The sequence below is a fragment of the Calypte anna genome, chromosome 7 (genome assembly GCF_003957555.1).
Source record: "Calypte anna isolate BGI_N300 chromosome 7, bCalAnn1_v1.p, whole genome shotgun sequence".
NCBI lineage: Eukaryota > Metazoa > Chordata > Aves > Apodiformes > Trochilidae > Calypte > Calypte anna.
Window position 1 is genome coordinate 11,730,815 of NC_044253.1, and position 26,851 is coordinate 11,757,665.

The 26,851-nt window shown below is 43.3% G+C and overlaps 2 protein-coding genes across 5 annotated transcripts in view; both read left to right on the top strand.

The window, feature by feature from the left end:
* Window positions 1–203: 203 nt before the first annotated feature.
* Window positions 204–18,515, top strand: IQCB1 (IQ motif containing B1). 2 transcript variants are annotated; one of them, XM_030454499.1, is made up of 14 exons: window positions 204–309; window positions 669–957; window positions 1,776–1,938; window positions 3,605–3,734; window positions 5,942–6,035; window positions 7,089–7,188; window positions 7,302–7,474; window positions 9,835–9,947; window positions 11,061–11,170; window positions 14,773–14,915; window positions 15,331–15,479; window positions 16,053–16,181; window positions 16,544–16,700; window positions 17,761–18,515. In XM_030454499.1, the coding sequence occupies exons 2-14, from the start codon at window positions 840–842 to the stop codon at window positions 17,988–17,990; spliced, it is 1,809 nt and encodes a 602-aa protein (XP_030310359.1). In that variant the 5' UTR covers window positions 204–309; window positions 669–839; the 3' UTR covers window positions 17,991–18,515. The 2 variants fall into 2 exon arrangements, with proteins under 2 accessions (XP_030310359.1, XP_030310360.1); XM_030454500.1 differs by lacking the exon at window positions 204–309 and adding an exon at window positions 349–400.
* Window positions 18,516–23,106: 4,591 nt separating this feature from the next.
* LOC103531362 (kalirin) overlaps window positions 23,107–26,851 on the top strand; it is a 44,568-nt gene continuing 40,823 nt past the window's right edge. Inside the window, exon 1 of one of the 3 annotated variants that reach the window (XM_030454539.1) lies at window positions 23,107–23,281. The gene's annotated coding sequence lies outside the window, so the exon portion shown is untranslated. Of the gene's footprint in view, window positions 23,286–26,851 lie in introns of all 3 variants that reach the window. The other 2 variants (XM_030454540.1, XM_030454538.1) reach the window with 2 other exon arrangements.

The following is a 26,851-nucleotide window of genomic DNA, read 5'->3' on the forward strand; positions in this document are numbered from 1 at the left end:
GCCCCGCCTCCCCTCTGTGACGTCACACGAAGCGAGGGCTGGGATTGGGCACCCCCTCTGTAGATTTCCACGAGTGGAAGAGGCGGCGGCGCCAGCCCGCACGCGGATATGCAAATAAGCCCCTCCTCCCGCAGGGGAGAGCGCTGGTTGGTGGAGAGCGGCCGCGACCACACAGCTGAGAGGGGAGGGGTGTGGGGTGTGGGGGGGCGGTGGGGTTAGAGCCGGCGGGTTCACAAACTGCACCCCCCCCCCCCCCCTCCTTCCCTATCTCCCACCCCCCTCGCTGAAGTGGGAAGCCCCCGCGCGGCGGTGAGAGCGGGTGGGGGGTGTGGGGGTGAAGGGGCCTCTCAGAGCATCCCAGCTCCGGGGATCGGGGGCATCGGGACCGCCACTGGCGGAGGTTGGGTGGGGGTGACGAGACTGAGGTGACCCTGGTGGGACAGCGTAGCTCTCCCTCGCTACCCTGCCGGCGGGCAGCGCCCTTCCGCGGCCTCTTTCCCCCCCGCCCTTCTCCCCGGGGGCCTCGGGGAGGCTGCCCGCCCCGTGGGGCCTCTCTGGGGCTGCCTGGCCGGAGCCCTGCGCTGCCGGCAGAGCCAGGCCCGCGGCTCCGAGAAGCGACGGGAGGGAGCGCGGATGCGATTTCCTCCGTGTTTTGTGTCCTTCCTCAGGGGGAGACCCGGTGCCCGAGGCGTAGAGCAGCGCCTGAGCTTCCAGCTGGTGGTGGAGGAGCTGGAGGTTTGGTGGCAGTAGTGGCGCTTAAGGAGCCCGCACCTGCACCGAACCATTTCAAAAGGGAAAGAAGCCCGAGTCGCCGGCACTGCGGGCCCTCTCTGGTTCCTATGGCCAGGGCACGCAGCGCGGAGCTGGCAGCTACGGACCCCCGAGTGCAGGCCTTAGCTGCTCAGGTCAGAGAGAGCAGAGAACAGGACATCCCCCTGCTTCTTCTGAAATTGAAGGGTAATTAATACCGTCTCTAAACTAAAAGGATGAGGTAGCGAAGTATGAGCAGTCCTTACGTTCACCTTCTCAAATACAGAAAGTTTTTCTGAATGTTTCTGGCAGGGCTGGAGAGTTTCTAGGGTTGATAACATGGCTTATCCTGAGTGGTATCGTGTGTATCTTTATTGTTCCTCCAACAATAAAGAGGAGGAATTGTGGAGCAAATGGAAGTCTTTTCTCCCAACTCAGCTGTGTTTGTAAGACCCCTGCTGATGTGGGCAAGGATCTCAGACATGGTCAAAATCATTTCTCCCAGTGCTTGTGGGCACAGAGCTGGAATGGTTGTCAGTATTCAGTTTTTACCTCTTGACAGAGAAACACAATCACATGAAGAAGAGAGTGTGTGAAGAAGAGTCCTGTGTGTCTCCCCCTGTCTTTGCTTTTGCCACATAGCCACTGCTTATAGAAATGGTAGAAACAAGTTAGGTCCTGTTCTAAATTGGGATGTAATTATAAGGAAGCTGTATGCTTCACAGTGGTTGTGGTTTTATCTGGCCAAGGAAATTCATACAAATAGGCTATATCCCAGCTAATGTATGTTTTACTACTAAACGTGTAGTGAGAAAATGGCAACCTAAGTTTAGTGACCCTTTCAAATTCCAGTATAATTTAACAAATGGATTGTAGCTGTAGAAGTAAAAAATGCTGACAAAATATTTTATGCTGTTGTTATCACTTTTACAATTACATTAAGAGTTTGGAAAAAGAAAAAAAAAAAAAACAACCTAGGACATCAAAATCTTACACTGTCTTTGTCTCCTGCTTCCTTCACACAGGAATTTTACACAATGCTTCCTTGGGATGTGAAGAATCCAAAAAAATTAAGCAAGATATATATGATTACGAACTTACTCAGTACTGCATGCTGGTCCTTAGGCAAGACCACTCTAGGCTGCGTGGAGGCTGGGCTACTGCTGCCCAGCTAGCAGAGATCCTAAGGTAAGAAAAAAAAATTACTAAGAAGTTTTCTTCTTGTATTCTTTCTGGTGTTTCATCTTGCTCTTTTTCTTTCAAGCTGTAATACATTGGCTCCCATCCAGAGCAGGGTTTGTTGTTTAGGAAAGGCCAGGGTTAAAGTGCAGGGAGCAGTCAAGAGCAGGGGGTCAGGCATAGCCTAATTGGTCCTGCTTAATTCATTGGCTTTGTGTTTCATGGAGCTGGGTAAACTGTTTGGTGGGAACACTTTTTGTTTGGGCTTTACCTCATTTTGTGAACAGTACTCATTAGTGTCATAGTTCTTACTCAGAACTGTGGTTATTTTAAAAACTTTGTTTGCTGAGATTTCATCTTGCAAAAGTCTTCAGCCTGATTGACTCACAGCTTGGCTTGATATTTAAATATCTATTTAATATACCTGTTTTAAACATCAATTTACATTTTAAACATAATAGCTCATACAGACTAGATAGCTTGATGTACTGATATTGCAAAAAAGACATAATTAAGTTTAATTCTTAGCTAATAAATAAGACAAGTTTTAAACTCAACCCCCCAGTGATCCAATCTCAGTTTTCAATGTCAGGAAAAATAAGAAGCTTTAAATTTTCTCCTAGCTGTATTTGATTTTTGCTTAACTAGGGAGCAAAATGCTAAGGCATGAAGCAATTAGGCAGCCACCACTTATTTATGCCATATCTGCATTATGAATTTTTAATGCCAGGATTTTCACTAAGAGATGCAAGATTTATCACTGGAATTGTGTGATACTTAAATCACCCCCTGTAAACTATTTAATTTTGCAGAGAAAACTGACATTTATTCTGGCCATAAAAATGTCCTTTTGTAACTAGATGAATCTCAGCATCATGCCCTGAATTTGATTTCCAAGGGCATTGGTAATCAGAGCTTTACATGTGTGCATTCACAAAAAGTTAAAGCCTAGATAAGGTGTGGAAAGCAAAACTCATGAGAATTTAGGAAAGCTCATGTGTTGCTCTACTATCAGTGCAGAGTGCAAAACTGAAAAACTTTACAGTAGAAAACATGCATTTTTTTGGTAAAATGTCTTCAAGAAATGACCAACCTGTTTGCACTGAGTAAAAAGAAGATTGAGATTTGAAGAACTGATTTCTAGTCCATGTGTCTTCCTCTGTTAGAGAGAAGCTATAGAGAGACACACTGAAAATTTTGTGCTAAGTACTGTTTTATTTGTACACAGGTTCCATGCCTGATCTGCCCCCCAGGCAGGGGGGTGGGATCATCAGGTTTCCTTTCTCAGGCTTTTATCTACCTTTCCATTTTGTCTTTTTTTTTTGGTTGGGTTTTTTTTTTCCCCTCTTTATGACCATGAGAGCCCTTCCCTAGCATGTGGAACAAGCCTGAGCAGATCTGATGAAGCCAAAGGAGAAAGTGCCTTGGCTATGTTTTAGACTGAGCCATGCTATAACAAACAGCAATATCCTTGCTGTCTGCAGCCTGCCAGTGATCCCCTTCCTTTTGAGGCAGCTCCCCTGGAGCCAGTCACAGCAGTTCCCTCTTGTTCACTGCTGAATTGTCCCATGCCAGTGAAGCATTTCTGCTCCTGTGACGTGACATTCATTCAAAGCTGTTCAAACAGGCCCTCGACTATTCAGGTTGATTTTTTTTTTTTTTCTTCCCATTTCAGTCATTGTTGTGTAGGACTAGATGTGAAAGAAGATCCTGAGGAATTTTACAAGAAATTCCTTCCTTCAGTCATAGACAACCTGCTGGTTTTGGGAAGACGCTTGCAGGCACGATTTATCCGAGTGATCAAGGTATTTAAATTTCATGTTTAAAAGAGCAGAGAACTTCTGTAAGCTTTCTAAGCTATAAATAGGATATTGTTCTGGGGATAGTGTATTATGAAAATTTATTTTCCAGGTATTACAGTAGTTTTTCTTATGCCTTGGAGCTTCGAAACTGAAATCTGTCCTTGTGAAGCTTGGGGCCATTAGGTGTGCAAAGCTACTTTGTTACCATAGGTTTGTTTGGAGAGTTTGGCTCCTGCTTTCCACAAGTAAAGGCAGGGGGCAGGAATGCAATTGAAAGCAGGATAGAAGAATTAGAGCGGTTTGACAGAAAGGAATGCCTTACAAAAAGCAGCATCCTAGTCACGGTAATGTCTCTTTAACTTTGCATTTAATTAGTTTGGTCTTTGTAGAGGCTCTGTTCCCACTGCTTTATTCAGCTTTACAGAAAAGGTTTAGGAAGTCTTAAGACTTTAAAACAGTTTTGTTGAAGTTTGTTTTGCCATGCAATTTCTGCCACAAAATGGGCAAAAAATTCCAAAAATCCTTGCTGCTTCTGAACCCGCATGTTGGGAACCCCAAAGGCAGACTGAATGTGTAGATTTGAACACTTTCTCACATTTCTCATTTCAGAGAAGAAGGGTTTTGCCCAACAAGGTTTCCTCATGCTTTTGAAGCACTGAGTTCCAGATTTAGAAGGAAAAAAACCCAACAAATGAAACTCATGAGTAATATAAATAACCAACCTCATGGATTCTGATAATTTCTTTTTGTATCTCAGTCTCTTCATACTATCTCATTTCTTGGCTCACTGGCTTTTTGCACTTAGTCAGTTTTCTTACTGAGTATTGTGATGGACACCAGAATCAATCAGTTCTCAGAAAGCATCAGTAAAGTAGTGTATTTTCTGTTAGTTCAATACTTCAGAAAGAGCATTTAGTGCTTAGGAAGGAAGCTTCCTGAATGACATCTCAGGAGACTCCAGTCTTATCCACAATATGTAATTTCCCCCACACTTTCTTATTATGTCTCAGCCTACACACTTGAGTCATGCTTGTGGGCAAAGATTTCTTTTGAATGCAAATTCAGTCTACATTGTAATTCATACTTTGGCTTTCAGACCTTGTGGTCTCAGAGGTGACTGGGCACCCAGACTTGGTGCTTGCTCAGTGGAACTTTGGAAATCCCACTCTCCCAGAGTTGTAGTTTATTCTGCCCTCATCTGTTTCTTGTGTAAGTCTTTGAAGTCAAGGGAAGCACTAAAATAGCTTTCAGAAACTGACGTGTTGCCACAACAGAGAACAGATAATATTACAGCTTAACTTAGTACTGTGATTTTGTATCTCTCATGGTAAGAACCAAATGCAAAGTTAAACTGTGACTGAGAGCTTGGGCTTACAGCATGGCTCTAGGAATAGGCTTTCTGGAGTTTTATTTGTGGAGGACCAATTAATGTGGGAGATGTTTGGCCAAGTGCTTTACAGCAACATTTGTCAGTGGTGTAACACTATTAGAAGCCCTTTTGCTGTCCCATCTCCCAAATTTAGATTTTTGGGCTCACACCTGGAATTCAGACTGCAGACTGCATGTCTGTATGTGTGTTCACATATTCAAACCTGGATTCTTCCTGGTCATTTTTTTCCAGGCCAGTGTTATCACAGGTCAGCACAGGATTCAGGCAGTTTGACACTGATCAGACTTGAGCCTAACAGTGGTTTGATGCTTGGTCCCAGACATACAACTATGAGCTGCATCTGAAGCATCACCATAACAGTTTTTAGGAGCCTTTTCCATTTTAACTGTGTCCCTGGACACCTCATACCTTTTTTGTTTTTTCCTTGTGCTTCAATCTTAAAGAATATATTTCCTACTTTGTGGACTAAATCTGTGTTGCATTTGTACTGAACTATTATTTGTCTTCTTTGTCCTCCTATACTATCAAATGTATTTTAAGGAGTAAACAAGGCTTTTTTATCCCTGTAACACCTTTTTTTCAGGAACAGATGCTCTATTTTTTTGTATGTTTAGATTTTCTTGCTTGATCTCTGGCCTTGAAGGACTTCCAAGTTTGGGTTTTTTTGACTGGTTCCTACAGTTTAATCAGCCTCATCCAGGAATTTTATGAAGTTTTGGTGTCCAGCTTCCTGAAACATAGAAGCCTTGCCACTACATAAAGCTGAAGTCCTCAGTGAAGATTCATATACATGGTTTTTACCTATTTCTTTTTTGTTTAGGATAAAGATAAGCAAGATTTTTTACACTGGTTCCAAACAGTAACTGATGCCATCTGCTGGCTGTTCGGTGGGCATGTTCAGCTTGCAGCATGTGGTAAGGGGAAATAAAACACCTGAAAATTTATTTGTGGCAACTACAGGTATCGAGAATCACTCTTCAGCTGATCACCACCTGGTTTTCAAAATTGGAATAGATGTTAAATCAACCTCTTAAAGTAGTCTACTCAACAGAAACAGCAATATCTAAAATGGAAAAGATCCACTTAAGGGAAATACTAAAGAGTTCCCCTGCCAGTCTTTCAGACACTAACATTGAAAGTGTTTTCCTGTAATTTCCCTGTGTAATTCTATACCTTTAAAAAAAGCCTGATTCTTTTTCTGATAAGACACAGGTGATGTCTTTTAACTTGTGTGTGATTAACGTAGGCAGGAATTTAGACTTGAAAGCAGATTTCTGAAGTTGTTGCTATGCCAAGAAATTTTACAAATATCTAAAAAGCTTCACGATACACATCTGACCAAAATAACCTGTAATTAAAGCAGTATTAATTGGTTAATATTTTTAAATTATGATTTTAAAAAGCAGAATTCTGTTTTATTTCTAACATAGAGCACAAAAATCTAAAGATCACAAGATGTGTAACTGAAAACCCATGCAGCCAGAAAAATTACTAAATACCTAGACAGTGATACACTGGAATAAAAAAGATGGTGCTTTAATGACATCAATGAATTTGCATTAAATAAACCTGATGTTAGAAACTGCTGAGGTGAAACCCTTGTCCTTTCTGGATATTGTTGTCCCAGTGTTGTTCTGCTGTACTAAGAAACTGACACTAATGTAGCATGAAAGGTTTGAAAGCTTTTATTCCATTGTAGCACCAGTGCCTGTGGGGTATCCGAAGGCAGAAAAACAGGGCTTCAATGTTGATGTAGTTTACTTACTCCAGTAAAAATGTTTTCAGTGTGAAAATTATAAAAGAGAGAGTTTGTTTCAGAAACAGTATCTGGTTTTCCTTGCTATGGCTTATGTTCCATAATGAAGTGTATTTGTTTTATGGTCTTTTCAAGTCTGGTTCTGTTTGTGTGGTTCCTTTTTTACTTATTATTGTGTTTGGTTTTTGTTTTTGTTTGGTTTTTTTTACAGTCCTGCAAAATGACCACTTCCTGCAGTTGTTAATAACAGATGATGTTGAAACAGCAATTATAATGATGTCTGTTTTACACAATATTTTGAGGGTCAATAGGTTAGTTGTTTTTATATCGTTGATTTTTCTGAATTCTAAATTTTAAGTAGTTTGAAAATAACACTTCAACTCTGTCCCCTCACCTTTTCTTTTTTTTTCCTTTGCATTTAAAGTTCTGTCTTGCTTCAGGTTGATGAAGAGACCCTTCACTTTGTTTTGGATGAACTTGTTTATAAGCTTTCCTCTACCACCAATCCTGTCATAGGAAACGCTGCTACAAAACTGCTATTGCTGGTGGCAACATTTTGCAAGCAGCTTCTGGGCTTACTCACAGATCGCTACAAAGGTTTGTAACGTGTGGGAACAATACCTTGGCCTCCTCTTACATTCACTGCAAAAATACAAAGATGGAGGTTTCCCCCCTGGGTTCAATAACTATCCAATAGAGATGGAAACTGCAGTGCTGTGTTGCTTTTTTTAAAAGAACTTTTCATTTCCATAGTAGTTGAAGGTATCACACCTCCTTTTGTTTCTCAGATTTATTGTGTGTGTATTGAGGACTCTGCATGTGGCAGCTTTCTTAAACTGCTGTTTGTCACTTCCAACCTTACAGACTATGCTTCTTCCTTTCTGCATCTCTTCTGCTGTGTTTCTTGATGTCTGAGTGATTGGAATGAACTCTTTCCAATAATTCATAACCGAGTTTATCATTTTGTCTTGGTGCCTTCGGAGGCTTAGAACTCATGTAATTTCCTCTGCGTTGTTCATTATTTAATGAGGTGTCCCATTTAATGTTTCTGTGTCTAACCTATCAGGGAGCCCTAGGAAACACCTTTGTCCTCTATCATGCCCATGGAAACTAAGAAAGAGGCTTTGATATTTGCCAAGTCTTTCATATGTTGTTGATGGTCAGAACTACTTGTGGGCAGCCTCAGTCCTTTGGGGACAAGGACAGCAAGAAGTGGATATGCCAGACAAAAAGCTCCTGTTCCCTTTTTTTATGCTTGTGCTGACTACTTATTAGGCAATGCCAGCCAGGGAAATTCTGGACCAGATGGGCAGCTTTGTCATCCTTTTGCACACAGGATTAAGAGAAAAGGGCATCCTTTTTGTTTGAAAGAAAGTGTAATGTGCCTAAGGCTGGTAGAATCTTGTGAAGCTGCTGTGGTCATCTGATCATCCCATCTGTAGAATGTTGACTTTTCTGAAGAGTTGCAAGTCTCCCACCAAAGAATTATGTTTTATTTTGCCCTTGAATCACAATATGCTACAGTCATTTAGAGACTCTTCTCTCTTCTGCACGTTTGCTGTTTCCACTAAGTAAAAAAAACAGAACTTTTTTTTTTTTTTTTTTTTTGTTAGACTCTGTATGTTAGTTTTCACTCAGGCTTTGGAATTCTTCAGATAACTTGAGGAACAGCAGCAAAAAACGTATGATAGCATTTCTACCATCTGACCCTCTCATTGAAATGACTTGGCTCCACAGCAGCTCAGAGCCATTGCCAGTGTGAGGTGTTTCAGTGTAAACTTCCTGTCAGGAAGGGCAGCCTGCCAGAGGTGCCTGAACCTCACACCTGCATGACCTGCACTTGTCTTTACATCAGGTTTCCAGGAGGGCCTGGTCATTTTGTCTGCAGGGCTGGACACACCTCAGAGGTACACTTGAGTTGTGCCCTGTCAGTAGCTGAGAGGTGCATTTGGATATGTAGTTTGTCTGGACACTGGCAGACAGTTGTGTCAGACCCACAGGACTCCTGTGAGGAGACTGCCTTGTGTAGCCAAACTATCAGCTTCTGCAGAGTTCAGGCAGCCACTGACTTCATTTGTAGTCTCACCTGTCTCTCTCAAGTCTTTAACCATCATCATTTTACCAATGCATGTGGGATTGAACAGAGGTGCTGTTTCTGTTTGCATGAAGGACTTTGTGCTGTATATCCAGGTCCTGTAATCATATCTGATGGATTATTCTTTGGAATTCCCCAGTGTATGAATATGCTTATGAACAATGACTCAAGGATGGAAAAGTTACTTGCATCTGTAGTTCTCCAGCAGGCTATCCAAATACATGCCTAATTCCTGTCCTGCTTCCTTCTCCCTCCAACTCACTGCAGAACTCTCAAGCTCTTGGGTTTGTTTGATACAAAGCTAAAAATCACGTGTTGCTCTCACCTTGAGTCCTGTACAGGGAGCGTGGATGTTATGGGGAGAGCACAGTATGCTTTTTAGCTACTGTGAACCTTAAAAGCTGTGCTATCTCAGGGACTGGATGCACATGCACTCCCAGTTAGACTATGCTATACAGATAAGACATCAAAGAATCCCAGTTATAAATAAGTACATGTTATTATGAAAGATATGAAAGCAGTGCTAATAAAACCGAGCGTGGTGTTTTACATCCTTTTAGTACCTTACAATGACTTACTGATAAGACACAGAAAGTGCATTGATAATTTAACTGCCAGTTATGTAGACACAAGAGATAGTGACTTGGACATAAAAAATTACAGTCATTGTTTAATACTTCTCTGTGACGGCTGGAGTACCAGATATTCAGTTATATATATATATATATATGTTCAGCTCCAATCTAGTATTCCTGTGCACACAGAATCAGATTTGACTTCTTTACTTGAAAATTTTTAGTTTGAAATACTGAAAAGAAAAATTCATATTAGAGGTATCATATGCTTCTTTTCTCTCCCTTAGGATTAAAAAGGCTTTTAAGTATGCAGTGGACTGGCAAAGGATTTGACAGGGATCTTGGTCAACTCTTGGACCTGCTGTCCTTGGAAGAATCCAGTGGAAAAGGAGAAATGGAGGTGCTGAAGTTTAATGAGACTTCTATGTGTGAAATCCAAGTTATATGTGTTAAATGTATTTTTAGAATGGATTTACTGTATAATTTCAATTACATTTATCAAAGCCTGTGTTACAGTTTCACTATATTAATAGATTTTTAAATTTCCTATTTACTAATTTTTCCCCCTCCATAACTTTTGAAAACATCAAGAAATTGTCCGGTGATTAAGGTATGGGACTGTGACTTAAGAAATTGACTTTCTGTTGTAGATTCACTATAGACTTCTATACAGGGAAGGAGAAAAAAATAATTTAGTTTTGCTAGCTATAGAAGAAAAATAACTGCATCTGCTTTTCTTACATCAATGTTAAAAATGTAGATCTCTGTATTGTAGGAAGCATTCACATAGAATTAAATCATATAGATAAAACGTTCAGTCAGAACACCTGGGCTTCATTCCCAATAGAAGAAACTATGTGTGTTTCATGAACTTCACAGAAAAATTTTACATTGAAGTTTCTGAGAGGCAGTACTTTAAAGAAAATCAGAGTTATGTTTGTAGAGACCTGCTTTCATCTTCCACAGAACAGGGTATTTTGTCTTGTGGCGTTTGTGGGGGTTTTTTGTTTTGTTTTGTTTTTTCAATTCCATTTAAGATAATAGATTTGATTCTTTTTTTCTCATGTTTGTTGCATTTCAGTGTCTTCTGATCATACTGAAAATGTAACCAGCTGCTATGTCTCTAAACTTGTCTTTCTGTCCTCAGTCGTGTAGGTGTTTTCACTGCATAACCATCTGAAATATCAAGTGTTTCAGATGTTTTAAAAACAAATTACTAACATCAAGTAATGCAGTTAATATATATCTTATAAATGTGCTGTAGATTCATTTCTTTACCACAGAGGATATCAGTCCAGGTTAGATTAGCTGCCTTTTGGGCAAGTACAGGTTTCATGATAATAACTGTCTTAAGGACCTTAAATTCCCCAAGCTGTTACAAATACTGAATTTTCATGTATCTGAGAACTGATAGGTTTTGGCCAAATGTTGAGATTGTTTCAAATATGCAAGCAGTAAGAAAATGGGTTTATATGCAAAGAAAATATACTACCAACTGCTTAATTAATTTCAGAGGCAGCATCAAGCAGCTTGTATAATCCAGGCTACATGGAGAGGATTTCAAACAAGGAAAAGGCTGAAAAAACTACCCCAAGCAGTAACTGCTTTACAGAGAAGCTTCAGGTAAACAGCATGGCTTTGTAAAAGGCACTGGAGTGTATGTTCTCAGTGTAAAAAATTTTGGCATGTGGAAAACTGAAATGTGGCACACTGTAGCATGGGATAGCACTGAAGATGATGTACTTGTGGTGGAGCAGTGAACTGGCTCACAGTTAACTTGGTACCAACTTCCACTCTAAATTGAATGGAGAATTGTCCTGAAGTTTCCAATCTGCCGTACTAGAGTGCTAGAGAAACCAAGGACCACAGTGCTTGGTCAGTATAGCACTTGCAAGACCTTGTTCTTCATATCTTAAATTTTTGACTGTGCAAAATGGTGTCACTTCAATGATCTAGCAACAGTATCGTCTGACTTGGAGCTCCACAGATGAATGAAGCTACATAAATATTTTTCTTACTTGAAGTAGGATTTCAGCAGTGATAACACCACATACAAGCTAACTATTTTTAAAATTTTAGTGTGGATGTAACATAGGTTAAGGGATTTAAATCAAGTTTGAGCTCCTCAGAAGTGTTTTTTCAGCCTTTTTTTGCATGTGGAGTGCTACTCTGTCAAAACTAGATCTTACAAATCAATTAATTAAGTCACACTGCATTATGATCAAGGTGTTAGAAAGCAGACAGTTATGATTTGTCATCTAGAATGGCATTAAGAAAATGTTGAACAGCCTAAGGTGTAATCTTAAAATCCTGGAAAACCTGGAGGTGCAAGCAGTGTGTCCATTGAGGGCCAGTAGACACTTCAGCTTTTGTGCTGAAACACCAAAAATTACATCCTTGTTGCTCCTTTGTACTCCATCATACACTGGGAGCCAGTATTACATACACTCTGAGCCAGCATTCCTTCCCTCATCAGGAACTTTGCAAACCTGCAAGCTACAGTTATAGCCCAGGGAATCTGGATTATGGGCTAAGACATAACACTGTAAAGCAGAAGGGAAAGGGAGCCAGGCTATTTGCAGTCAACAAGCTACTGGACTTCCTTGTGTAATTTTCAGTATTGTGTTAGTTTGTGCCTCTTCGGGAGTTCTTGAGTCAATTAAATGGACTTTTGAATGTGTTTTTTTAGTATTGAGAGGAATGGAAATGTGTTAATATCCTTACAGTTGTGTGCTCATGGCTCAGTCTGTCCTAATGTATTGATAATAGTAATAGTATTATGAAAGTAGTATAATAATGATAGTAACTGTACAGCTTCTCTGTTCTTTTTCTCTCTAGGTCAAAGCTGTAGTTAGTGTTATGCTGAAAAATAGTGTATGGAATACTGTAAGTGTGACTTTAGGAAAGCTTTCAAGAGTATTTTTGAATTTTTAACAGTTGGGGTTTTGTTATATTCACAGATTTATTTTAGAACAAGCACGGTTAAATACTGCTGAGGTTGAAACTCCAAACTCTGCTCACCTGCAGCTGCAGTGGAAGTTCCTAAACTCTGCAAATTATAAACTTCTGAAACTTCATGGTTTCAGAAAAGTCTCCTCAGTTAATATTGTAATCTTTCCTTGAGCTTTGTTCAGTGCTACATAGCTAATTGTAGGACTGCTAAAATAGCAGTAATTTGTTCTAGTCATGTGTAAATCAAACCATTGTGTATATGTATATTTATATATAAAGAGATGATCAGAGGGAGGTTGATCTGTGCCACAAACTACCACAGAAAGTTTGGATCCTGTTGTGTGTGTGTGTGTTGCTTCACTTCAGAGGCATTTTGCTGTCAGTCTGGTCTTGTGCAAATGAATATGTCTTGTATTAGGAGGAAGAGAGAATGAAGAACACATTTGAAGACTACATTGGGAAGAATCACTGTCAAATAAACTTTTAAATACGTGACAGACACTGCTAGTAGTTTTACAGATGCACATCTGAGAAGTTAATGAAAAATTCTTGTAGTTTTCCACCTAGTGGAAAGATAAAGATTTCTAGGGGAAATTATTAATAGTGTTATCAAGAAAATGTCAGCAAAAGTCCTGTTTGATCCTGTGACATCATTTCACTTATAATATGTGCCTCCCTGGATTAAAAAGGCAAAGATTTACAGCCTTTGACAGAAATATGTTGGCTGAACCCCTCTAGTTTCCTTGAGACTGTTCTGATGTGATCACACAGATTATGATCTGTCTCTGTTGGTAGATGTGTGGGCATGGTTCAAGTCTGCACTGCTTTTGTGAAAGGATTATGGTTTCTCAGCTCATGGTGGAGGCTGTTTATCAGTTAGGGCCAGAGTTTTAAATCCAACACATCTCTTTTACACGACAGCTTCCGACCCATCTTCCTACCCAGGTACAGAGACAGAGGATAAAGAATGGTTGGTGGAAAAATTACAGCTCAACTGGTCCTAGTGATGGGAAGCACATGAATAACTTAATAGTACTGTGAGTCTAGAGGTATGCAAGATGCAGCAATACCAGAATTTCTGGATATTAGTTCTAGTCTACAGTCTTTTCTGCCCCCTTTTTGGCAGCCCTTATGCCTCTGCTCTGTCCATTTGTTCTCTTTCCTAGTGCTTAAGGTCCTCCTTTCACTGTCCCTAGCAAAAAGCTACAGGAAAGCAGAACTCAGGGCTGTGGGCCCAGTGGAGGTACTCAGATCCTGAGTGGGCAAGTGATTTTGCTTGAACAGAAGAGTCACATCATCACCCCACTGCAGGGTGAACTTGTAAATTTCAAGCATGCAGTCAGTTCCACTGGGATTAGAAGGAGTATTGAAGGGAGGAGGAGCCCTACCTCACAGCTCCTCGTGCTTCACTGGAACCAAGCAGTCTCAGTATTAGACTGATGTATTAATACATCAGTCTTATTATTATTAATATATTACTATGTCTATTAATATTCTAGGGTGTATGTAACTGATACACAGGCTATTATTAACTTAAACACTCCAGGGCTAGTTACAGAGTTTTCAGTTCTCATATGAGAAACAGCTGCTGGGGCTTTTCCAATTCCAAGCACAGGAGGCAACATCCCAACATCAAATTACAACTAGTACAGGTCAGGAAAAATTTGCAAGAAAATTCTTTCCTAGTGTTCTGTTAACAAAGCTAGAGATGGAGAAAATGTATCAGTGTGTATTTCCTGGAGAAAAGCAATCCTCCAAGTTTCAGCAGTGAGCCTTAACAGCTAATATTCTGATCTGCTCTTGCAGTCCATACTGAAATAATACTGTGTGTTAGGGACAGCAGGTACCATGCATGCTGATGGATGCACTGGAAAAAGGTGCACACTGGAGCAGAGGGCTAATGTTTCTTTACCTCTTCCCCAGATAATGGAATCAAATTGTTCTACTTCATGCTAGCTCTGAATGTCCCACATGGAGCATTGTCCCCTGTAAGGGTCCTTAGAACTTTATCATAAGTAAAAATACATACTTTGATTTGATAGGAGATTGAGTGACTGGCTCAGATTTTTTGGTGGCTGTAGATAGTGTGGAAATTTTTTAGCTTGCAGGGCATTTGTCATTGCTTGGTGTGGTCCTGAAGCCAACAGCTGGCATGGCAGATTATTTTGTGAATTTCCTCTCTTGATGCTGGACCATTCAACACGAAGAGAAAGACAGATGCTTTTAAGAAATGTACAGCTTTAGGTAATTGTTCATGTTCTTGTGTATTACAGAGCTAAACGGGAACAGGAGCTGCAGCATTTTAAAAAACAGAGGGAAGAAGAGGCTCTGAAACTGCAAATGAAACTGCAGAGACAGAGGGCCATGAGACTCTTCCATGAACGACAGCTTGCCTTTCTGGAAATAATCCATGCCAGTATGATTTATATTAAACTATATCAGAAGATTAAACTGCCTGGGTCTCCTTAAGAACAGTTTCCCCAGATATATTTCCTGACCTTGCATGTCTGTTTGCACTGTAGTCTTACTGTCTTATCTTCTGACCCAATCATCTGACAGAGAACATGCTAATTCTACAAGGGCTCCTTAACTCCTGATCAAGAGCTGCTGCCTTCAAAATGGCACAGGAGAAATAGAGACCCAGTTTTCTTGTGTTACAAAGCTCCTTTGCAGCTACAAGTCTCTGAGACATGGCCCACAGCCAGTGGACCTTGCAGGAAGAGGGCTTTCTAACTGATAGCACCCAATCTCTTTTGATGCTGTCTAGTTTGAGGATTAAAAATGGAAATTGTTGGGTCGGTCATATAACTGGATTTTTGTTTCATTTATAGGTCAGGTAAATAAGTACATGGAGGAAATGGAGGGCAAATCAGCATTAACTATCCAGAGATTCTGGCGAGGGTATAGAGCAAGAAGAAATCTTCATCAACAGAGACAGTCTCTTAAGGAGTACAAAGCAGCTGTCACCATTCAGAGAGCAGTAAGTACATATACTTTGTCCTGAGAATGGCTAGGACCTAGTGGATTATTACAGTGCCTTAAAAAGCTCTGTTTATTCTCTTATTGTTGAGGTAGCCATTACTTTAAAATGTAGTGAAATGAGGCAACCAGATGCCACTAATTGCCAGGTAGTGGTCGTGAGCTTGTGTCAAGCCCACCTGTGCCTGATTAGTGGCACCTGGTTGCCTCATTTCACTACATTAAAACTTACTCAGAGTATGATAGTCTAGAGCCACAAGTTGTTTAGATGGGTTAAACCTTGCAAAGGTTACAAAGCCAGATACCATCTTATAACTAAAATGCAAGAGCTGCCACTTTGAAACCTAAGGTTGGAATTTCACCACCCTGAAGATGAGTCAGTAATTTATTATGCCTATTGTTACTATTTACCATTCATGGTGACTGTTGTATGTTGTCTTTCAGCATCATAGCTAAATTTATGCTTTAATAGCTGCAGTATTAAAACATTTTTTCCTTGCTGACTGCTACAAACAAAGGGAGAAGACAAGCTTCCTGCCTCTCATTGTCATATTGTCATATGTTCTTTACAAAGGCTTGTAAATTCTTGGAAAAACGAAGAAGGAGAAGACCTCTCTCTCCTTGGAAAGATCCCAAGGGACTGACTGATGAGCAGAGAGTAGCTTTGCAGCAGCAGGTGGATGACTACATCAAATTGCATCCGGTTGGTTTCTTTGTAATTTTGTAATTGGCGTTAATGATGCAACATAAAATACTGTAGAGATAAAATATATTCAGCATCATAAAATCTGATTAGGATAATCCATGTGAGGTATCCCTGCTTATTTGAGAGGAAGGTGCTAGGATACTGGGAATTTTAACCATTAATCTAATAAACTGGGTCAAAGCAAGCTGTAAATGGAAAATTTATATATTTGATGATAGTTTTGGAGATAACTGGAGAGAGAGCAGAATTATTAAGTTAACAATTTAAGCACAGTATTTGCATCCCTTGTTTAGACTTTATTCTGTTCCCAAAAGATTTAAAATAGCTCCTAATGATAACAAACTGCTGTTTTCATCTAGGCTTCCCAAATGTCAGAAGAAATGAGTAAGGAATTACATATGCAGGCTCAGGAGAGGCTGGCACAGTTCCTGTCAAGGAGCAGACTGGATAGGAGGGCAGAGCAGCGGAGAAAGGCGTTACTGGCTCAGGTCAACACCGACGTGGAGCTGCTAATGAGTATGTGACTGCTCTGGTCATAGCTTTGATTACCACTAATTTGAAAAAACTACTTCAGAGAGAAAATTAGAGGGAGCAGTGGCAAACCCTTGTTCCAAAACTGAAATTTCTTTCTTTCTTTGCCAAATGTCTTATCTTGAGGTTCAGACTTTGTTAAAGTTTATCCAGGTGTTGCTATAGGTCAAGTACACACACCTGCTTTTCAGCTTACTCTTCTGCTGGAAGTCTCTCTGATGCATTCACAAGAAAAGGAATGGACCTGTAAAAGGCACTTCTAAGAAGGGGATCTCACACAACCTCTTCCTCTACATTTATTTTGCTTTGTTCTGGTTTTGTGTGTTGTAAATAAGCTGCTGGTTGAAGTGCTCTCAGCTTTTCCGGATAAAGAGGGAAATCTTTGAGCAATGAATTCCAAGTCATGTTTTAATTTACTCTAGCCTGGCTTTAAGTGAAACAGAATTCACTCTTCTGTTATCTTAATTCCAGACAAGTAGTTTGGAGTGAAAGAGTGAGAATAGCAAACTGCAGCCATCAGAGAGCACCCAAGCAGAACGAAATTCAGCAAGTTAACTGAATTCTATTACTTAGTCTGTCACATGCTAACATCACCTCCTAACCAGGCAGTCAGCAACACCTCCTGCTGGGTACCCCAGGCAGGGAGGTGGAAATGCTACACTGCTGTCACCCAGGATCAGCACCAGGAGTGCTGATCCGGCAGTAGCAACAAGCAGCACCTTTCTCTTAGGTCATGGTTTCACAAGAAGTAATTTTGGTGGATGCCACCACTGCACCTGAATGAAGTAGTCCTGCTTTCCCCTCATCTTCTTCCTGCCCCGTTATGAATTTTTTTTTGTTAGCCTCAATTGGGATTACTTGTCCAATCAAGTTTGTCATGCAGCCGTAAAACTCTAATTACCAACATGGGGAAAGGAGTGGCCTAGGACAGTGGGAAGTGGGAGGATAGTGCTCCTTTTTTTTGTTTTTGGTTTTTGTTTGAAACACATGTAAAACAACACTATACAAAACAAAATAGAGAGCCCTGATGTTCTTGTTCTTACAGATGCTCCACAGTTAGAAGAGAGCACAGAAAAAGATCTTGATGTCTTTATGAGTCGGTCAGTCCCTGTTGCTATCAAGGCAAGACAATCCCACAACACGATGCTGAAATACACTCGCTGGCCATGGTGGAAGAAGCTTGGAGAGGAGTTTGTGGAGGATGATGTCATTCCTGATGATGTCCTAAATGCAGAACTGGGGACGCTATTTATTGGTGGCAGGAAATCCTTTTAGGTAACGGGCAGAAGAATTTCTTACTCAGCCAGACTCATGCCTTGCACTGTGCATTCACTTGGGTGTGTTTTGAAGGAAGGAAAACACTTGAATTGTAAGACAAAGCACTGAAAAAAGACCAAAGCCTTCTTTGGTGCATTTTATTTACCTTATTAATAACTTCTTCCTGTACTTCAACAGTTAGATCCTACTGATTGTGCTGTTGCAAATAGGATTTAAATACTGTAGCTGTAAATGAATATACTTTGTAATTTATATCACTTTAAAAATAAGTTCACAACCTTTGGCTTTTCAGTTCTTATTCATGCTCGAATGCGTAAAGATTCACACCACTGTGAAAGCCTGGGCTTTTATAGAAAAACATTCTGTCAGGGGATGTGCTTTCAGGTAAAGAAGGGCTCAGAAGGGTTCAGAACAAACTAAGACATCAGTAAGAAGTCAAGCACTAGGCAGGCTGGGTGCTTATGGCAGGGTAGAACAGCTAACTCCATCATGCACAAGCAGGCTTGACCTGAGGAACTTCCACCAGCCTCAATAGCAGCAAGGGGAGAAAAAAATACCAGTAGTCTTGGATTATGTTTTCCTTTGAAAGCAGACAGCTCTTTCCACAGCCATTGCAGCACATTATAACAGAAGTGCAGTACAAACTGATATATGGATTATAGCTTCAGTGTGACCATCTGGACCATCCATCTACTTAAACCATCCAGATGCTGGTTAATCTAGAGGGATCTGCAGCACAGAGCCTCTGTGGTCACTGGGACTCAGAGCAGGGTAAAAACCTACAGTCAGGCTGAGTGATGCTGCTTACCAATGTGCCCAGAAAGCAAGCAGAACTCAAGGCTGCAGCTAGTGCTGTAGGTGCCTGTGCTATTTTTAAATGAAAGCCCAGAGAATATTAAGGATTAAATCTTACATCACTGCAGAGGAGGGAAAAACACAGTTATTTCTGCCAGTTGTATGTGGGCAGCAATACTGGTTCAGCATATTTGTTTTCCATTATCTCTAGAAGGCTTTGAGTTTTAATTTTAGTGGAGATGAATGGAAAATAAATAAATGCAAATAGTGGGCAGAAGCCCAAGCCCCCTCAGATGCATCTAATAAATTGAAATTAATAATAATTGGACAGCTGCCAAGCAGAAGAGCTGTGCTCCAGGTTAATTTTTGTAGAAAAGCTGTGATTTGGAAGGCACTGAATTGGCTCTCAGGTTCTTTCCTGAAGAGTTAACTGGTGGAACAATCCATTAAGTATTTGCCAGGACACTTGCAAGTGTCTGTTGAGTTACATGTTGTTCTGCACAGCCTTGGTGTTAGTTATAGGCTGTGTCCCTAAAAGGAGACTTTCCCTACAAGCAGCAAAATGGAGGGGGTGGGGAACAGTGGCCCAGTGCTTCAGGGGATGGAAGCTCAGCAGCTGCCCAGCTCTGGCATTGGAAAAGGCCCAGTGTCTCCAGATGAACTGCAGCAAGTCAGCTGCTCCCTCACAAATACCCAAGTCCTCTGTGCACATCACAGTCACCTCTGCTGTACAGCACTGACCCAAAGTATTTTGAGACAGCAGCCTCTGCCATCGTGTTTATTCCTAATCACCCTCATTATAACAGCTCTTCAGCAACAGGGGGATGTTCAGGAAGGTGCTTTACTTAATGTACTTGATGTGGAGATGAGCTCCCCTGGCCAGTGTTAAATGACAAGTGAATTATAAGGCCATCTTACAAAAAAAAAACATTTATTGTAATGGTAATGGCCTCTGCCACTCGATGCCACTGGAAAAGATCATTAACTCCCCCCTTATAATATTGAATTATCTGGATAATGTTGTTGTTTTTGTTGTTGTTGTTTCAAGTGAACAGAGAGCCTGATTGAAGGTGCAGTCTTGCTGGAGGAATTTAAGCTGCTGGGTTGTTCATTACCAACCTAGCAGTACAAATTCCCCTGCCACTGCTCTTATAAAAAAATAAACAAATACCTCTTGTTACATTGTGCTTTTCACCAGGAGCCCTCAGTCATCTCTGTTTTAGAGACCAGGGAAACTGAAGCAAAGGAGCCATGAGGGAATGTGCCTGTAGCCACATATAACCTGTCACTTGTTCCTGTTGCTGCTGCAGCATGCCAGGTTGGAGCTGGGAGATGCTGTTGGGTGCCAATCACTGCAGCCACCTTGGAATCTGGGCACAGCAGGAGATCTCCAAACTCCCCTTTACTCATGGGTGGGAGGCATTTGGCATAACTTGGCTCCTCCTCTTTTCAGGTCCTCTTATACCATGTGCAGGACTTGCTGCTGGTGATTTATTTCACTGCAGCTTCTTCAGGGCTAAAATAGTCCTGCCTGAGTAATGGGAACAAATGCAGACACCTGAGGAGAAGCCACCTCCAGCCTGCTTCCAGGTGTCTAACCCTGTCTGGGTTAGAAAAAAAAAAAACAAAAAAAGCTCCAGGCAAGTCTGCGAGCTTAGTTGGGTCCAGTCTTGCTCTTGCAGACCATAGGTATACCCAGAAATCTGGGAGCTTTACTTGGGCATAAATGTTCCACAAAGGTGGGTGGTACAGCCAGGTAGGAAAAGGGGCAGAATATGGTCGTGCCCAGCTCTGGCAGCCTGAATACAAACCCTGCTCACACCAGAGGAAGCAAGAGGGTGCCTTCCCCCACCAGCGTGGTGACAAACCTGGGAGGACACTGATGTGAGGAGGGGCAGAGGTGAAGTCAGAGCTGCAAAGGCAGCCGGTGCTCAGGTCATTAAATATTGACACCGCCTAAACTGGCCTGTGGGGGCGATTTAGCTGAAATGCAGGTTTCTGTTGCTGTGATAAATTGGACCAATTTGTCTTGTGGTTTTGTTTCTTTTCCCACTCCCACCCCCTTAAGTAAAGCTGTACAGGAGCATTACTGCTACAGCAGCAGCAAACATTCTGGAAAACAAAATCTTGTAATGGATGTAGATAAAATAGAAGGGACAGCAACTGTTCTTCTGTTGAAGGTGACACCAGAGTCATGGAGAAGGAAGAAAGAAGGCAGCAAAAGGTACAAACAAATAAAAAAAATCACTTAGCCCTTTCAGAGCTGGGGACAAAGCAGTGTCCTCTGCTGGCTTCTGCAATTGAGGAAAATTCCTGTTTATGCAGACAGATACTTTTTTTTTTTTTTTTTCCTGTCATCTTTAGGTCTGACTGGCCTCTGCACACAACAGGATGCTCATCTCCAGCAGACACAGGCATGCGCTTGAGACGATGTTGCTAAGTCCAAGGGCGTCTCTTGGCCTTTCAGCCTGGCTGTAACAGGAGCTCTGGGCCGGGGACAGGAGATAACCCCGATGCTATTTCACCTCTCGCCTCAGCGTCTTCCACTGCTGACTTCCATGGGAGCAGAATCTGCTACAAACATCTGCTCGCCACTGCGGAGTGTCATGTGCATCAAGGACAAGGAGAAATGAAAGCTTTCTCCAAGTAGCAGAATCGGGACTATTTATAAAATCAGCATGCATCAGAAACTGAGGCAGTTCTTTGCAGAGGGAGCTCACAGTCAGTCTCCAAGTTCTTCTCGCTGTCCTTCTTCATAGCACAGTAACACTGGGTCACCTGCCGGGCATGACTGTGTACAGCGAAAAACTCTTTTTTAAATAAAGAGATTGTTTTCTAAATGAGCAATACACAGACCCAGCTTTACCAAGGGGAATTAAAGGGTGGGTGTGTCCTCTCCTCTGCCCCCACTGAAGGCAGGGCTGGGTTTGCTCCCACTGCCTTCTTAGGAGAGAGAGGCAAAGCCTGGTGGGTGAGGACCAAGGGAGGACAGTGTGGCTCTGTCAGTTTTTCCCAGCTGTGCTGAAGAACTCCTCTGTGACCTTGAGCACATTCTGTCTCTGCCTCTGTCTTTTCCTCTCTCGGCTGAAGCTTACTGAGGAGGTTTCATATGTGGCGTTTGTAATTTGTTTAAGAGCCTTCATGGAGGATGCTGTGTGAGATCAGTGCCACTATAATGTTCTTCTAGTAAGGTGAAATGGGAGTTTGACAGACCCCAGAAAAACAAAACATTTGTATATCTTGAACACACAGAGTGAGCTCAGGGGTTGCCACGCTATTAATTTCTGAATTCAACTTTTCCCTGCAGGATTTAGTTACTCTGTTCAGTTACATCCTCAAACAGAAACAATGTCTTTACCTGTGCTTGATGACTTAATAAAATCCACTAAAGCAAGTTAATTCTGATCAGGGAAGCTTCATTTAGCACATTTTGCCAATCCAAAACCTGCTTGTTTGTAACAAACTGCACATACACACGTACAAGATGGATAACAAGACCCAGCTCAATCCAGCACTGGGTGACAGAACCAGTGAACCCTGACGCTTAATCCTCGACACAATCAAAGCAACTGTTAAATTTGCCAACTCTTTACGGTCTAGAAGAAGGTGTTCAAGCTGGCACTGCTACCCCTAAAATGACTGGCAAATTAAAACAAACTAGTTGCAAATGCAGGATACGGCTCAGCTCAGGGGAAAAGGAAAGCATTGGCTTTATTCTCTGAGCAGCTCCACTGGCTCCACCGAGACTGCCCGTCACGTGTAGGAGCCTGTGAAGGCGGGTAGAGGAAGGCAGCCACAGAAGTCACCAGAGCCACGCTTGCTTCAGGACAAAAGGATGTGCAACCTGTGACCAGATGTTAGGGACCGCCGAGGAGCTCAGCCCGAGGGAAAGCTACGGGATATGGAACACGAGGCGTCCCGAGCACGCAGTAGGAAGCTGACAGCTCACCAGTCCGCTAGGCAAGGAGGGAAGCGGGGCTGGGAGAGGGGCGGGTGGCTGCAGCACCGAGCCGGGCCTCGCCGGGCCGCCTCCTGCTCGGGGAGCCACCGGCCTCGCCCGCAAGAGCCGCCGCGGTGCCGCCGGGCGCGGCGGGGGGCACGCAGGGCTGCCGCCCTCTCCGTTTCCCGCAGCGCAAGCGCTGCCCACACCCTCACCGAAGTCACCCGCCCCTTGGGCCGGGGCTGCGGACCCAGCTGCCCCCTGCCCCGCGGTGACACCGCCTCTGTGCCTGTCCCCCCCCTCACCTCCCCCAGCCCCGGGAGCGCGGCGGGCGGGGCCGCGCGGCCGTTACGCGGCGGCCGTTACCCCACCCGCGCCGCACGCGCTCGCCGTTGCCGTGGCGACGGTCTAAGCCGGGGCCTGGCTCCGGCTCGGGGGTGCAGTGCGGAGCGGGCAGGCGGCTCGGTGCTGCCGGCTCGGTGCTGCCGGCTCGGTGCTGCCGGGGCATGCACAACAAAGGCGGGAGGCGAGGCGTCCCGGGCGGGCTCCGCAGGTAGGTAGGTGCGGGCGCGGGCGGGCAGGTGCTTTTCGGGATCCTCTCTCGCAGGGCGGCTGCTCTCAGGGGACCATCTCCTCAGGGGGCAGCGCCCCGGGACGCGGGCTCCGGCCCTAGCCCCGGCCCGGCGCCGCACCTTGCGGGCGCGGGGCTGCAACAAAGGCGAATGGCTGCGAGCCGGAGAGGGCTGCGGGGCTGGCGGTGGCGACCCCGCTGCTGCCCGGCTTCCGCCCCGCTCTCGGGGTGGCACGCGGAGCGGCACCGGGCGCTGCCTCTCGTACTGATGAGGTGTCTGGGTCTCATTCCCCAGGTCCTTCTGCCTGACCCGTCGGGTATCTTCGGATAAAACCGCTACCTCCGCGCCCAGCCCGGGAGCGGGGAGGGTGGCACATTCTAACCAAATCCTTCCACCGCTTTTCCCGCTGACACCTGCTCTTTGCTGGGGGACCCGCATGCCTCCCACCCCCTGCATTTGCTGGCTTCTCGCAGCGCTTAGCGATGGCTCGTCTCGGCGCAGGGGAGCGGGGCTTCGCTGAGACCCCTGGGTTTTTGGCTTCTTTTTCTTTTTTCTTTTCCTTTTTTTTTTTTTTTTTTTTTTTTCCTCTGGGTCCTAAAAAAAGCACCCGCAGAGAGAACTTTGGAAATTGGCAGGTTAGAGCCTTTTAGATGCGTAGGTAGGGGCTTTTGTCCTATGCAAGGTGGAATATTGTGTGCTCGTACGGTATTAGCCTGAGTTTGATGGTTGTAAGGGGTGGCTGAGCAGCACCGAGCGCTTTAAATCTGCGGAGTGCGATCGAGTCATCTCTTAATTCGTTTCCATGTGATTCATAACGTTTTCAACTACAGGATGCATTTTCCCAAATTCACACAAGGTTTTGATACCTAAGCTATTAGCATCTCTTTGAATCCACAGAGGCTGAAGTTTTACTGCATGACTGAAAATAGTAGATATGACAGAATTCCCTGGAGGGAAATCTATAAAACCTGCCCCTACCATTTTTGTTTACACTACAGCAAACACAGTGCTGGGTGCATCTATACTTTTTCCTTCCCTCATTTCCTAGTCATTGTGGCACTGAAGGCATTGTAAACAACTCTGCATTGTTTGTTAGTGTTATAGTAAGGCCTGAGGGCTTGATAATGGTTTCTTTCATTCATGGTTCTCAGAACGCTTCACAGATATCAATTAAGACTGGGAGCCCTGCTGCAAGTTGGGGAGGTTTTATTGATCCCATTTTACAGATGGAGGAGCAGATTAGGGACCTAGAAAGATGTAAGTCAAATTTGGAATCTAAGCAATTATCTCATGCATCCTAAATCCCCTCTTTAGGGTGTTTTTTCTCACCTCCTCTAACAAAACTCACTGGTAATTTCACTGGATGCTCCAGAAGCTGTCTTGGGCACTGGCAGACCATGCACACTTTGGAGTATTGCTCTTGCATATTACCAAAAATTATGTGCCTTTAGTGCCATAATGTTGAGAAGAATGGGTTTTGATTAAAGCAAGTCACTACTTGTTCTTTGGTTTGTACTGGGGCAGAACTCATTATCTCCATCATGGATGAGGCTGCATTAAGCATTGTGCTGCCTGACAGCAAGGCATGCACAGAGCCCATGATGTGAATAGAGAAAGCCTGGGTATCTGCTATGACTTCTTTAAATGCCTCCCTCACAAAAGAGAAAAGGTCTCTCCTCACTAAGGCTCTCTTTGCAAGTCATATTTCCAAAAGCAAAATAAGTGGTTCCTATTGTGACAGTAACCCAGAAGACTCCTGATCCTAGCTTGTTTTTGAGTCTGCCCACTTGCATTTGTGGCCCAGACAGGAGATGGAACCAGATCTCAAACAACCCTTCTGGGTATTGCTTATGTTGATCTCTTTTAAGGCCTTACCCAGCTGCAGTCCCAGATTTAAGTCTTGCTGCCCTGTCTGTAGAGTGTTGCACAAGACAACAACAGGAGCCCCAAAGCATTTAGTTTTAAGCTGCATCTGTGTAAGAAAAGCCTGCTGCAGACTAAGCTGATGATATACAGCTCCCAGTAGCCACAGAGGGAAGGGAAAGGAGCAGATTGAGTGCTTTTATGGCTTTTCTGCCATTGGGCTATCATTTAATAGCCATTGGGTGCTTGCTGAGTCTGATCTATTCTTACAAGGTGTTCTGGAAATCCTGATTTCTTAATATTGAAGTTTGTAGGAGACCAAGCTCCCCTTCAAACACACTCCCACCCAAATGAAACATACACTGTCCTCAAAACCTTTGGTGCTGCAGTTGCAAGAAGCCTCATTTTTGCTGGCAGGCAAGATCTGGTATCACTGTTTCCCTTCCTGTGTTTTAGAGGACAGTTTTTGTGGAAAAGAGAGAGCAAGCGTAGCTCCAGGGCCTCCATGACTGGGCATCAGCCAATTACTGTCATATCAGATTAGCTCTATGGCACATTAGGACCTGTTTATGTTAATACAAATGCAGCATGACTGTTCCATAGTATTGATGGAATTATTGTATTTACAGCCGTATAATATGAGTAACTGAAAGGGAGGCTCTGATTACAAACCCACGGACTTCCAAGGTGATTCCTTCTGTTGCTTCTGTATAGGCCAGTTTTGAACCACAAAGAAGAAATTAGCTACTAGAAGGTATGATCCAGTTTTTATTTACCATTAATGCAATTACCCTTTTGGCAAACTCTAGGAAAAAAATCCTGTTTCACAAAAGAAACAGGAAGAACTGTTTTTTTCCACCATGTTATGACTCTGACTCAGTCTGGCTCTGCTACTGTAGATACTTCTTGGCCTCTGAGAAACTCTTACCTGCCTGTGCTCTGCGGGAATCTAGCCCTTGAAACCAACATTAGGACTTCTTCAGCTGCTACTGCAGCAAGTGAACACATTCTCCTTGTCCAGAGCAGCTTGGCAGCAGCAGTCGTGGGTGTTTGAGAGATGAGGAGGCATCACATGCAGCACTCTGCCAGGATGGTAAATCTGGCCACAGCTTGGTGACCTTCCTGCTCACATCACCTGCCAGCGTTCGAAGAATGAGCCTGTTTGTCTCTGGCCAGAGTCTACACAAGTTTCATAATTAGCTCAACCTCAGCTTCTTGCTTCTTTGCAGTTTGCTGGTTCCTGGCAGCCCTTATCACCTTCCAGCACAGGAACAGCTTCACCTTTGAGACTTGGGAGGATAGACAGGGCTGGCAGGAGAAGGGATAACAGGAAAAATAACACAGGAGCAGAAAACAGGTGCATGGGCACAGAGAGGGAAGGTAGGCTGTACATATGTGACAAGTAGGGGGGAATGAAGTGACAGGTGGAAGGCCCTGCAAATCCCTAGACTTTGCTAGAGTTACAGATGCAGTGGGATGCAGAAGGAGGCAGGAAACTCTGTGGCTTGTAGGAACAGGGTGAGGGATCTTCTCTGCCGCAAGGGATGGATTGTATTACTGCTGCCAGCCTGCTGCCCAGGCTTCAGAGCCACTGCAGAGTGCCATGCAGCATTTGTTATTTTCAAAATGCCCTGCTGTAGGTCACAGCAACAAAGGGTGAGCAGCTCCAGGAACTGCAGAGGAGAGCT